Here is a 12965-nt window from a genome sequence, read left to right as displayed (position 1 = left end):
TAAACGTTATTATGCGAGCCACAACGACCCCTAACATTATTCTGATGCTCCTTACTAGCCGTTCCACGTTATCGGAGCACAGGCACAGTTCGCAAACAATGGTGACTGTCATTTTAGCAGTTCAGGGGAATATGTAAATGCATTCAATCAAACCATTAAAGTACTCTAAACGCCAGCGAGAACCAATAATCAACACCAATAGCACCTCAAATGTTATTCATCTGTACAAAGCGGCTCTCGTTGCCTAACTTCGATATATGCAAAAACACATCACACCCAAATCCTTCTATAGACTTCACTGCAATTTTGCCACCCCAAAACTCTGCATATATTTTGCACATCGGAAGCCCCATCCCTAATCTCAAAGTAGTCGACCGCGTCGTCAAGCTGGTAAGGCTGCTGATGCGCTTCCTCTGTCCCCTAGCAACCGCGACAGATGTTTCCAATTCTTCTACGATCGTCTCTAATACGGGGACTTGTTTAAAGTTGTGATGTCGGATCATGCTTCGTGGGCCCTTCGCGAAGCTCCAGAGGTATGGTATGATCTCCGGAGGGATTCCGCCAGCTTGGTCCGAAAACCGGAATGTCACATGCTGAGGCGCATCAATTATCGTGACTAATACCGGCGGGGGAGGGTTTCCCATTGCTTGGTAGCGCTCGGCTGAGGCTTCGAAGGTGTTGCGTAGGATTTCTCCGACCATGTAGCGTAGATGACTAGCGACGCACGCGAACTTGGTGTTGACATCTCCTTCGAAAACAAGGTCAGGAATAGGTATATCTTCATGACAAGACCGGGTGAGGCTCCGAGCAAGGGCATCGCACTGTCGCACAATATCTGCAGCACTGCACTGTAAAAATACCTGTCCGACTTGCTCGGTTGGCTTGAAATTTGGATCCTTGAGGAATGCATCAGTCAAAGCGATATGCTGCTCTGTGAACACCCGTCGGGAAATCCTACTTCTTAGCATCGATTCCATAAAATTGTCCATTTTCTTCGAGTCAATCAGATCTGAGCACTCAATTATTCCCATGACGAGGTGCGGGATCACAGCCGTATGATGTTCCAATAGCTCCCTAAGAACATCACAGAACCGATTGTTATCTACGACCGTTTTGATAACTGGGAAACGCCGAATGCTATTGAATGAATGATAGTATAATTCATATACGTACGATATATGATTGTTTCGCACAACTGAATACGGAAGACTTTGCATATCGTGAATGCGGTGGGCCATTCGCGTTGGCAACTCTTGTCGAACGAAATTGGCCGACTGGATTATTTTATCGTTCGTGAGCTTCATTCCAAAGAACGCTAGTTGGCGCAAAGATACAGGTCTCGATGAGCGTGCTGCAAAATCGAGTAGTGTCTCATTCTGGTAGAAATGTCGCGACGAAACCGTGGAGGGGGGCATGGCGGAGTTGAACCTCTTGCCGACATGTGCCCGGCTATGATGGATTTCGAGTGACCGCGTTCTTCGGGCTCGGTAGAGCGACTGCGAAAGACATCTGGATATTGTACACAGACCATCGGGCAGAGTGCTCCTAGTTCCCATCGTTGAGTGATTTAATGGTATGGACGTCGGTAAATGATAGCCGGAAGCGTGTCAAACACTTAACGTCATTCATCGGCTTGCGGGCTAGGGTTTCTAACCACTTTTGGTAATATTGGTAAGATTGTTTCTGAAGCAGCATTAACAAAAGCTACTGGAGATATCCGACTTTGATAAAGGACGGTCCTATAGACAGTGTACGTCAGTTACACGTAGCTACGTAATTTGCTGAGATAATTACTGTGATGGAATAGTCAACATTACTGTTCATCTACGAAAGTATATTACACGAATTTATTATCTATATCTCTCGCACAATGCATTCTTTACCAGACCATGCCCAAAATATTACACGCTACTGCCCGATTCCTTTATCCAGACAGTATGACGTTTCACTATGGCAGGGATAATCAGGCTTTCAATATCAATCCCCGCTGCTTCTTGAGCCGGGGTAAGACGGATCCAATATGCTGGCGTGTCGGGTTCGACGAAAACGACTTCCGTTTTGCGAGTCTGTAGTAAGTTTCCGATAACAAGTTGGTGTGAGTATCGCTCGAGCGCCTGCCGAGACTTCGACAACAGGATGGATGAGTCTGTCTCAAGCTTGAATGAAATGATCATCGCTCCCGGTGCCCATTTCTCTACCAGACGATGAAGGAACTTAGGAACAGGGTCGAGGTTCATAAGGAGCTTGCTGCCGCCTGCCTTAGACTGAATTTTATGCTCGGGAATCCGATGAAGTGGCACGAAGAAATCGGACACTGCTGCCGCTAAGTAAAATAGCGCCCGAGATTTTAGCGGCTGCAGCGTAACACTCAATGCTCGGAGCGTGTGAAGGTACTGGTTGATGGTGGTGAATGGGAGGAGAAGAAGGAGGTTCTTTTCTTTTGCCGTTTGATACTGGCGTAAAACTGAGAGCATTTCTTCTTGGTATTTCGGATCAACTGGAATATGTCAGGTTTGAATAGACAGAAAGAATACTATGGTACTTACCCACAACCTTGCCGTTCTTTTCTTCCATGAAGTCTAAGAAACAATTGGTTGAGTGTGAATAATGACGGGAGTACGGCAGCAAGCTGAACTGCCTATGCAAGAAGATTACGGCATATCCATGCTCCAAAAAATACTCTGCAGAAGTAGCACCACGAGTACCAGCAGAGAAATTGTCAATAAACCGAACAGTTTGATTCTCGAGAGGAACAGTAGTTCCACCGGACTAGACATACAACGAATGTTAGCATAACTCCGCTGTGTAGTTGCGACCACGAGTGCTCACCGTTACTAAAACAACTCGGTTATTTTTATGAAATTTGACAAACTCCTGGGCACCAGAAATCATGCTTTCAAGATACTCCGGAGGATCATTGTTGTCGAAGTAGTTGTGTTCGTCTATTTCGACCGCTGGAGGAAACAACGGAATGGTACGATCAATGGCATTTTCTCGCTCGCCAGTCGAGAGTCGTCGAGTCGGAGGTGACGGAATATGAGAATCCATTGCTGCGGTTGACTATGACGATTGGCGATAAGAGTGTTTACGGTTGCGGGGTGTAGCAATGATGACCGCGGCTCATAACTGGTGCAGCGGGCCAAACTCGGCGTTCGCCGGCCAATTAGCCTTGCTGCGGCTCCGGCGGCGTCAGGAGCATAGGCCATCGTGTCGGCCTTCTCCAAAATGCACCCAATCCATTTATACTACAACAATTCCGTTAAGCATTAGGTCGAATATATCTCGAGGCATGTCGTCCACTGTACGTCCCAGCCGCCCTCTCGGATAAAATGGCAGACTACGAACTCCCACCACCAAGTGCGTTTCAATCGCTCTCTAGCAAAGATCGGATCACCATCATCACGCACCTCTTGGAAAAATCTCCAGCGCTTGAGTCTCTGATTCTTCCTGGCTTTTTAAGCGCGACATCCTACGGCGAGCTCGTTGCTTATTCAAGAGCGCTTCTGCTCAACCTCGCTTCTGAATCACAGAATGATCCAACGAAACGCGAAATCTTGCTGGAAATTCTCGCTGCACATCCGCGTCTTGGCGCTCGCAAGATTGACTCTGCTCATTCTGTTGCCGAGCAGGCCAGTCTTCAGGGAGAGGCAGAGGCATTGGCCGCATTGAATAAGGAATATGAAGAGAAATTTCCAGGTCTACGATACGTCGTGTTTGTAAATGGCCGTCCGAGAGACGTAATCATGGCCGACATGCGGTCACGGATTACGCGCGGAGAGTATGAACTGGAGAAGATTGAAGCCGTGAACGTAAGTGGATCTTTCGTCAACGTGCATCATAGTAGCCTAATCACTTAATTTCAGGCCATGTGCGACATTGCCATCGATAGAGCGAAGAAGCTGGGTGCCGGTCATATAGCATAAAATGTGGTATAGTTAAATAACAACAGCAAAAGCTACATACACGCTTTTTCCGTAATTCAACTATATAGTTTGAATCGTAGTCAAGGTTGCCAATGGGTAACAGGAGAGCGACATGAATAAAGCGGAGTCTATGGAGTGGATCGTCTGTAGGATATCTCATATCAATAATATAAAGCTCGGAGACACGTTGATAATGTGCAGGTTTTGGCTGTTCACGTGAATACTGACTTCTAGGAGGGTTTTGTACTAAGGTGGCACGTAATCGCCAAATGCGGCGGAAGGGTTAGGGCGTCTCTATTCTCCTATCGCTGACAAAAAGTTGAGTTGCCACAATAAAATAAGTTGCGTGCCTCCTGATGGGTCACAACATCACCGCCGCTCTTTATACCACCTCGTTGAGTCAACATCGCCGGTTTAGCAATCCCTTCACTCTCTACCACCCCCAACTGCGTCCTTTTTCCATCATTCTCTATCCGCCTCTCCACCATCTATCCCTTGCGTCTCCAAGATTCACGGTATGTTGTTTTCATATATCGCTGTTTTTCTGCCGTTGTGGTTAGCCCCGCATCTGTGCCATGTCCCATTATCTATATTTTGTTTCACACAACCCCGCTTGTATCTTCATGTGTACTAAGTCCCTAATAAGTCACAGTGGAAATGCGAGATGTCAACTTCTTTTCCGTCCTTAACAACAAGGCGACGGCCAACATGACGCCAACCCTCTACGACCGCCGTGCACTTGATTGCCCCTTCGATCGTCCGCTAGTAAACTCTCTCAGCAGTTTGTGCGTGCTCGTATCGTCCTCACAGCTTATCCGCGAATCGCTAGCAACGGACGGTGGAATCGATAGACTCATTACCATATTAAAGTCTTGCGAGGGTATGCATTCGAAGGATTTGCTCACTTCGTGGAAGTGGTCACTTGCACTGCAATGTCTGTCGTCCGTCGGCGTTCGTGGATCTGAGGCTGTTCGTCGGAGGGTTGTAGAGGCCGACATCGTCCCCATCCTTGCTACAGTGCTAGATAACTTCCTGGAGGCAGTGGAAAAGGTAAGGATGTATCACGACTTCTTTGTCAACCAGCCCTCGCCGCATAGCCACGCGACCGTGTTCGATGCCCGTCATCCTAGTTTTCCTCTTATGGCTCCTTCGGCACCAATAGTCTCTAGACGGCGAGAAACGACACAAGATAATGACAGCGAACAAGAACAAACAGAACCAGGACGACCGCAGGAGCCAATGTTCGACTCTGGTATTGATGTGAATGCGGCTGACATGTTTGTTACGATGATGGGTGCCGCTGTGGCCACAACCGAGGAACAGCAGCGGCAAGCCGCGCAGCATGAAGATAATTTAGATCAAGCTTCTCGTGAAGCTAGCACAGTTGCGCAACCCACAGCTGATACGGCCGAGGCCAATACCGCGTACATAAGCAGACTGCATCATCACTTATATCATCACCACCGACATCACCATCGGCATCATCATTCTCATTCTCATTCGCGTTCACATTCGTATTCTCATACCCAATCTACACATTCTTCGCCATCTGCCTCTACGAGTGGTGTCATGAGCCCTACCGCAGTTACGGCTACAGAGCCAGGTCCGGTTGATATCCCTTCTGCCCGTGTCACTTCTGTCGCCGCAGACACAGCAACAGCAATGGAGATTGATGATGCGCCCCAGGATATTATGACGTCCTCGGTGTCTTCGCAGGTTGCTACTGATGCGGAGGACATTCACAATTCTTCTTCCGATGAGGTTCAATATTCAGAGATGTCAAGTTATACCGCAGATATCGCTCCGCGGATTATCGATATGGACTACACGGCCGAATATCGCGATGTTCTACAAAGAGAAAACGCGGCAGAGTCTACTGCGTCGTCGGTGTTTGACGTTGCACAAAGTTCTGCAGATTCAGAGCCTGTGACTTCGAATGACCGCCCATCTCCACCGTCTTTACGCACACAGCTGAGTCCATTATTTGGAGCTGCATCGGCTCCATCTGCACCGGCTTCTCAGACTGAACCATCTCCGGTTCAGGATGCTCCCCAAACTGAATCAATCCCAGGCGTTTCGCCATCGTCGCTGTCCATCCCAGCATTTCTTGGATCTCAAGATAACCTGCCGCGTGAGGACGACGTGCTTATGTCGCTACAGCTTCTAGCATACGTTTCGAAATACGTCTGTCTTCGGCCATATTTTCAGAATACTCATATAGTGCCGTGCTTATCTACTAGAACGGATATTCGATCCCAAATGTCGTCCACGCCGTCAGATGCTGGCTTAGATGATCCGTCACTTGTCCCGGAAGATGAGTCTCTCATTGCGCCCGAATACAAGCTGCCCACGTTGAATCTTTTCCAGCTCGTAGAACGATTCACTACCCGCATGTTTGTTGGCGATTTGCACTATTGGGCATCGGTGATTATGCGGAACTCATGCCGAAAAGACGAATCTCGTGGTGGCGTGCGTCAGTGTGGTTATTTCGAATGCGGCAAGTGGGAAGAGTATCCGAAGCAGTTTGCAAAGTGCCGAAGATGTCGTCGAACTAAGTATTGTAGCAAGAACTGCCAGTCCAAAGCGTGGTTTTTCCACAGGCATTGGTGTGTTCCCCCGGAGTAGAAATGGTGTCAAGGAGGCAATATTAGCTATTCGAAGGGATCAACGTCATTGAAAGTACAAGATTATAGGTAATAAAGGAATAATAAGTTGTTGTGGGTTTGGAGTTAAGACGTGCATTGGGAATTTTGTATGTTATTACCGCATTTTCGTTTTGTGTTCATTGTTACTTGGAGGAGGCTGTGTGGTACTGACTGTCCAAATGAATCTTCGTCGGAATTTCCGTTGTTTTTGGGACGGATGAAACTAAATTTGTCATTTGCTTTATTGCATCTTTGTTTAAGTAGTTTTTTGTGGTCATTTATTTTTTCGTTTGCGTGCAACCTTTCGTCATTCATTGTCGTCTTGCATTGTTATTTCAAATTTTCAGGTTATGTTGTTGATTACTGTTGGAGCGTCTAGTACTGCGATGTGTGCGGAAAGATACAATTAGAGGTGTCGAATTATTCATATAGTGTCGCGAACTATATAATTCGCAAAAACCGTGCAATAGATTACACCAATAACCACTAAAAACATTATTTGCAATGAAATCAAGATTAGACTGTAAACAAATTCAATGACGAATATATCGTACTGCGCCCCCCACACCAACCCACAAACTCTTGTCGATTGTAGATTATTCTATGAAATTACACCAAACCATGCAACATGCACTTCGTCCGTCACCGTACCTACCTTTTATTCTGGACCACCGCCGGCTTCATATTCGTCGTCCTCAAGATCCGTACCACCATCCATCAACCCACCAGTAACATTCCTTCTAACTAAAAACGTGCCCAAAAATATCGAGCCAAAACTACACAGAAACACGACGAAAATCGCCTTTGGAAACCATCCGACTGTCGCGCTGTAGATCGAGAGATACACTGTCGGCGCGATAACGCGAGCGATAGAGTGCATGAGCGCGACCGCGCCGAGGATTTGGCCAGTGTTTTTCCGGGGTACGTGTTTCGAGATGGCGGCTTCCATAGCGGGCGCAAGTGCTCCTGATAATGCCCCTGTGGCACCGCATAGGAGGAATGGTGCTGCGGAGTTGTTCACCATGAAGCCCATGTAAGCTAGTAATGCCAACACAGCCGAGCCGCGAATTAGAAGGATGTCCGTATCAGTTGCACCGAAGACTTTATTGTCGGGCAGGTACGTGCCATTTTTCTTTTGATAACGGTCAACGTAAGATTTGAGTCTTCGTAAGATATTAGGCAGAAGGACAAATAGAAGGACGATGCGGACAACACCGATGGTCGTCACATAATACCCGGTCTCGACGGAAGTCCAATGGAACGTGAACTCCGCATACATCAGGAGGGCCATCATCTCTCCCATGGTGTTTCCAACACATAAGGCGTCCATAATAGCAAGGATGATCATATTGCGTTTGATTGCAAGTTTGGTGCCGTCGTTAGGCCAGAAGGCGCCTAGACGTTTCAGGAAGTTGATACGGGAGACGAACGTGCGGACAGTGAGCGGTCCAGTAGTTGTGTGCTGAGCGCGCAGTTGTTGCTGGCGATAAGCGGCTTGGGCTTGTAACATGCGCGGACGTGGCAGTGATTCGGGAATAACGAATAGGACAAGCAGAAAGAAGAGAATTTGCAGGACTAGGCCGATATAGAAAAACGTCAACACATTCCCTGTGCGACTGACAAGGAAGCTAGTGATGGAGGGACCGATAGCCATGCCGCCAAACAAAACGCCGTGAAAGAGACCAAACGCTGCAGCGCGTTTGTTTCCAGGTGGCGTGCAATCGGTGGCATACGAATGACACATGGCAACAACAAGAATGTACGAGCCGGTTACGCCGTCAAAGAAGGCAGCAAGAAAATAAAGATTGTATGACTTCAAGTTGGACCATTTAGCCGCGAGGATAATAGTGAAATCCGCAAGCTAATTAATAAGATGTGAGTATTAAATGATAAGAGCAGTAGAAAGCTTACACTTACAAATGGTCCAAGGACACCTATCAGTAGTACTGGCCGTCGTCCAATTCTGTCTGATAGGGCGCCTAACCAAGCTGATGTCGCTGTTCCCAATAGGCCTGTTAAGAGGCCAACCCACATAGTGACGGTGGATGCAGATGCATGAACTTCAGCGACTTGACACATTTCGTTGACATCGCCCTCCAGTGTCCTCACAGCATCATTCGTCGCCAGGCGCGCGACCAATTGAATGGCAGTGGGCGTTGACATACCCTGTTCCTGCGCATAATACTCGCGGCAAACGAGAGTCAGGATAATATTGATCTTTGGGGCGAGATTACCACCGAATGCAATAGCAAAAAGCATGAATGGACCAAGCAGATGATAGATGGTAGGTACGTTCCAAATTGTTTTTCGTGCCGTCTCAGTAAGGGGATCCTGTTCACCGTCTGGTTCATCTGTGTATGGCTGGATAGTGATTGTAGATGAACTATTCCCGGTAGCGACAGCAGCTTTGTCTTCAGATTGTCTAACGAATGAGTTAGATTATGAAAGCAGAGCTTGCGTCTGAAAGGTCTATACCGCCGGTGAAGAGGTGCCTCTGCCACCTCCCGCTCGGGATCGAGCAACACGTTGGATTCTTCCTCGATGAGTACGGCCGCATTGTCCATGGCCGACATTTTTAATGACAATTCCTGTGCAGTCAGGTGCGCAACGCAAATTGGATTGTTGTGAAGTTATTAAGCGAAGGTATCTAGAATAAGCTCACTCCGGTCAATTGTCGCATATCGATCTAGACTGCATAAGTACGCAAAGCATAAAAATATAAAAATCTGTTAATTCTAGCGGCTACAATCGGCGCAAGAGCAATTTCAGGCAGCAGACAGCAGACAGCTTGCAAGTGTCGATACGAAGCTATCGTCTGGGGGTCGATGTGTCTGCGGTGGAGTTTGAGGCGCGTGCTTATCGCGCGGCGCGTTCCTACCAAAGTTAGGTCGAGTTGTGCGCCGCAGTCCGTAACAATAGGTAAATGTATAACTAGTTAACTAATGAGATTTATTGCATATCAGCTTACGATTGGAGCTGAGATCTGCCGACTACTCTTCTAAGGCATCCTCGTCGCGGTTAGTTAGAGAAGCCGAGCTGCCCCCGGATAACAATAAATTAATTGCTGTCGCAAGGGGGAGTTAGATCTAGTTACTGTAAGAGTAAAGTTTGACTTGGAGTGGCATATGAAGCCGCCGACGCCATGGATTTTGGCGATCATTCATTATTAACGTGATCGCATAGTATCTTCGCGTTAAATACTTCATGCCCAACATAAATAACTACACTAGTAAATAAAAACAATAAATAAATAAATAAATAAATAAATAAATAAATAAATAAAGTGTATTAAACTTATAATTGACCAATTGAACCTATTGACGGAACTTGGAAGGAGGCATGTCTGCTCCATTCTAGATCGTTTATGATTCCGTGACAAGGCCTCCTCCATAACTGATTACGGTTGTTTCGGATGGAGGAACCCGAAATGTTTGGACAAACTATCCTGAAGACATGTGGCCATACCGAGGCTATGTGCCGTCGAGTACATGAAGGAGCAAATGCAAATAGATTAGTTGACAATGGTAACTATATGTATATACAAATCACGCTATTTGACAATTTCACCCGTTGTAAACTTATTCCGCCAAATAATCTACCTGCGCTGCTGAACCCATGCGTCCGCATCAGTAAACGCAGTCGCCTCGGTATTAGTCATCGCACCCTCCTTAGCTGCAAGCTTCACCGCCTTAACAACCGTGTCCCACAGTCTGAAACCGCGCTCAACATCTCCTACGACGTCTAGCGCATGTGCAAACAGCTTCTTCAATTCGGCTTTCATTTTCCCACGCTCAACTTCGTCTGTAGGCTCCGGTTTACCGCATAATTCATCGAGATATGTCTTCATGGCAATACCTAATCCACTGTTCGGGCCCGACGTGAATGGCAGGCTGACGCCAAGCTTAGCCCATCCAGCATTGTCTTCCGCCAGCCGGTCCGCATCCGAATTCGCGAGAAGTGAGAAAACTGTGCTTTCAATCAGCGTACGGGCGATTTGAGTATACTTCGCAACAAAAGAGTTGAAAGACAGCAGGTTCCGGCTCAATGGACCTGAGAATCCAATAGGCATATGATTGATCGGCAAAAGCGAAGCCACACGAGCAATGAGGAGTATGTGTGCTTTCTCGACATCTACAATGGTGTTAGCGAGTCTGCGACACGGCGCGGTAGTGCGAATCCAACCTACCAGTTCCCCTGATTGGGAGTCCAGTGTATGACGGCGTGTAGGTCTTCGCCGTAAGAGCCTTGAATCGAATAAGCTCCAAAGCGGCGATCAACGGCTCGGCGAACAAGTCTTCCGTACGCGACGCCTTGAGAGCAGCGACGAGAGCTTTTCCCCACGGCGTCAAGGTATGCTGAGGAGTGACAAATGACCGCAACTGAAGAAATCGCCAGTAGGTATTCGCCACGATCTCTTTCGATGTTTCAAGCATCTTGTTCAAACTGTGAGCTCTGACGCATACAAGTATATCGACTCGCAACACTTACCTCACCCGGTGTCTTCGGAGTCACAGTTGATGCTGCGAATTTCTCGTCATCAAGGGAAACAACAGCGAACTCCAGATTGACCTCTTTCTGATTTAATTCCATAAGTTTCGGATCCAGCACTTTAGAATGTACGTTCCATGAATTTACGGTCTCATATGTTGTAGGAGTGAGCCTGTGTGGAATTTCATGCTCATTATTGCGCTCATACCAATAAACTACGTACTAAACGAAAATATATCAGCCCACTATTCGACAGGCGTCAACTAAGAAAATGTCAGCATATACCACTCTCTTTGCTTGATAGAATCGATGCAAAGGCTGAGTCAGCAAGCTTAAAGATTGCGATCTCATGCTCTCCAGATCAGAAAGGAATCGTCGATACTCCAAGCTTTCTCCGCCATCTAATGGCACAGACTCAATTAGTTTGCCAGACGTAAGAGCGTTTAGAATTTCTGGCCCCATAATTCCCTTTGTTAGGTAAAAATACAGCTCAGGCGGTAGTCGCTGTGTGATAAACTCATGTATATCGTTTGGTGCATGCTCAGTAATTATCGGTTCAAGAACTCCTTTGTCTGTATAAACAACATGGTACTTGATCGCGCAATAAGCTCGACGATAAGTGTCGATGTAGTTGCTTTCTTTGACGAAAGGATTCTCCGCGTATGCCATCACAGCTCCATATCCACTGACAAAATTTCTTATCAAATCTCTGGCCGAGCGCACAGCCATCGTACCTGTCAGGTGAGGTTGATCAATCAATGGGAACGGAATAGAAAATTCGAGGCCACAAAGAACAGCCAGATCAAGCAGCTGCTCGCTGCCGAGCCCGCCTAGTTCAGCCAGCAGATTTCGCTTACTGATCCAAAGGAATCCACCGCCGGCGAAATCAATCGATGTGATAACACGCTCGACGTCGTATAGTAAAACTTCAGTAGGGCCATATATAGCGTCAATGAATTTCTTTTCATGCTTTAGGAGATAAACCAGTTGAGCCCATGAGCTGTACGGAGCGACTACGTAATCAGCGCCATTCTCGTTCAATAATTTCATGGCATATCTGGAGACTTCCGAGACTGGAATGGGCTCTGTCGCACGGGTTAGTCCAAAGTAATGAATTAGTCCACGCGAGAGTCATACCGATTTCGTTGAAAATATTAACTGCCGTCTCCCCTTTCGCCTTATCATACGCTTCCCAAGCTTCAGCTCTCTTTTGCTGTCTTATATCCGGGCGTGCGAACGGCCTCTCATTCTTATAAAGTTGGATTCCTTTAAACACGAACACCGGCTTGATTCCTACACCTTTCAAACCATGGAGGAAGGTTTCTAAGCATGATTTCAACGAAAACGGTAATCCGCCGAGAGCGTGCAGTAACGGCTCTTTCTTGCCTGGCGGCGATAGTTGCTGTAGAAAGAAATACTCAGCGTCAATGCCGAGTACAGTGTCCTTTAGGATTGTGAGGGGAAGACCGCGCGCTTGTTTCCGATCGTGGATAAAATTCTCGAGCGCTTTGACTATATACATGGTCTCAGTAACTATTTTCTTTTAATGCGCACTCTCAAATACACAGTCCATTACGACTTCTCGCATCTTCTGTGGCACTAGGCAAAACAGTACAGTAATGAATAGATGTTGAATCACTTACTGGTCATTCTGATCTACCGCTTGCTTTGTCGAATTGTGCCGTCCTGGTGTAAATCAATACCACTACGCAATCCAAACTAAATAATGGTCGGACTTGTATAGAACGCCTGTTACTCTGGGGTAAATTAGACGCGATGTGCGTGTCTTAACCACGTCTGTATAGCAAATACAATAATCTATGGCGGGGTTCGCTGTTGCGATGCAGGTTCGCGTGGAACCAATGGCCGGGTAAATAGAGTACCAGAGTCTGCTTTGCATTGGTATGAT

General features: G+C 47.0%; 6 protein-coding genes across 6 annotated transcripts; 2 read left to right on the top strand and 4 right to left on the bottom strand.

The window, feature by feature from the left end:
• Window positions 1-122: 122 nt before the first annotated feature.
• On the bottom strand, window positions 123-1579 carry V1513DRAFT_435292 (branched-chain alpha-ketoacid dehydrogenase kinase). The gene has a single exon (XM_066896593.1). It carries the CDS (start codon window positions 1554-1556, stop codon window positions 207-209), a length of 1350 nt encoding a protein of 449 aa, XP_066756579.1. The 5' UTR covers window positions 1557-1579; the 3' UTR covers window positions 123-206.
• A 242-nt stretch (window positions 1580-1821) lies between these two features.
• On the bottom strand, window positions 1822-3120 carry V1513DRAFT_407855 (DNA/pantothenate metabolism flavoprotein). The gene is made up of 3 exons (XM_066895664.1): window positions 2830-3120; window positions 2547-2769; window positions 1822-2497 (listed from the first exon to the last, which is right to left on the bottom strand). The coding sequence occupies exons 1-3, from the start codon at window positions 3046-3048 to the stop codon at window positions 1902-1904; spliced, it is 1038 nt and encodes a 345-aa protein (XP_066756578.1). The 5' UTR covers window positions 3049-3120; the 3' UTR covers window positions 1822-1901.
• A 209-nt stretch (window positions 3121-3329) lies between these two features.
• On the top strand, window positions 3330-3923 carry V1513DRAFT_422352 (Oxo-4-hydroxy-4-carboxy-5-ureidoimidazoline decarboxylase; the record flags this gene model as incomplete). Its single annotated transcript, XM_066895973.1, has 2 exons — window positions 3330-3809; window positions 3864-3923. 2 exons carry the CDS (start codon window positions 3330-3332, stop codon window positions 3921-3923), a joined length of 540 nt encoding a protein of 179 aa, XP_066756577.1.
• Window positions 3924-4218: 295 nt separating this feature from the next.
• Window positions 4219-6887, top strand: V1513DRAFT_9071 (uncharacterized protein). The gene has a single exon (XM_066900633.1). It carries the CDS (start codon window positions 4581-4583, stop codon window positions 6546-6548), a length of 1968 nt encoding a protein of 655 aa, XP_066756576.1. The 5' UTR covers window positions 4219-4580; the 3' UTR covers window positions 6549-6887.
• Window positions 6888-7054: 167 nt separating this feature from the next.
• V1513DRAFT_9045 (major facilitator superfamily domain-containing protein) lies at window positions 7055-9349 on the bottom strand. Its single transcript, XM_066900632.1, has 3 exons — window positions 9044-9349; window positions 8486-8990; window positions 7055-8429 (listed from the first exon to the last, which is right to left on the bottom strand). Exons 1-3 carry the CDS (start codon window positions 9139-9141, stop codon window positions 7227-7229), a joined length of 1806 nt encoding a protein of 601 aa, XP_066756575.1. The 5' UTR covers window positions 9142-9349; the 3' UTR covers window positions 7055-7226.
• A 708-nt stretch (window positions 9350-10057) lies between these two features.
• Window positions 10058-12875, bottom strand: V1513DRAFT_435284 (temperature dependent protein affecting M2 dsRNA replication-domain-containing protein). Its single transcript, XM_066896592.1, has 6 exons — window positions 12700-12875; window positions 12194-12568; window positions 11342-12141; window positions 11057-11278; window positions 10755-11001; window positions 10058-10699 (listed from the first exon to the last, which is right to left on the bottom strand). The coding sequence occupies exons 1-6, from the start codon at window positions 12704-12706 to the stop codon at window positions 10164-10166; spliced, it is 2187 nt and encodes a 728-aa protein (XP_066756574.1). The 5' UTR covers window positions 12707-12875; the 3' UTR covers window positions 10058-10163.
• Window positions 12876-12965: the final 90 nt, after the last annotated feature.

This window comes from Lipomyces chichibuensis (genome assembly GCF_038497645.1).
Source record: "Lipomyces chichibuensis strain CBS 12929 unplaced genomic scaffold V1513scaffold_1, whole genome shotgun sequence".
Taxonomy (NCBI): domain Eukaryota; kingdom Fungi; phylum Ascomycota; class Lipomycetes; order Lipomycetales; family Lipomycetaceae; genus Lipomyces; species Lipomyces chichibuensis.
Note: the sequence above shows the minus strand (reverse complement) of the source record. Positions and strands in the feature narration are given on the sequence as shown.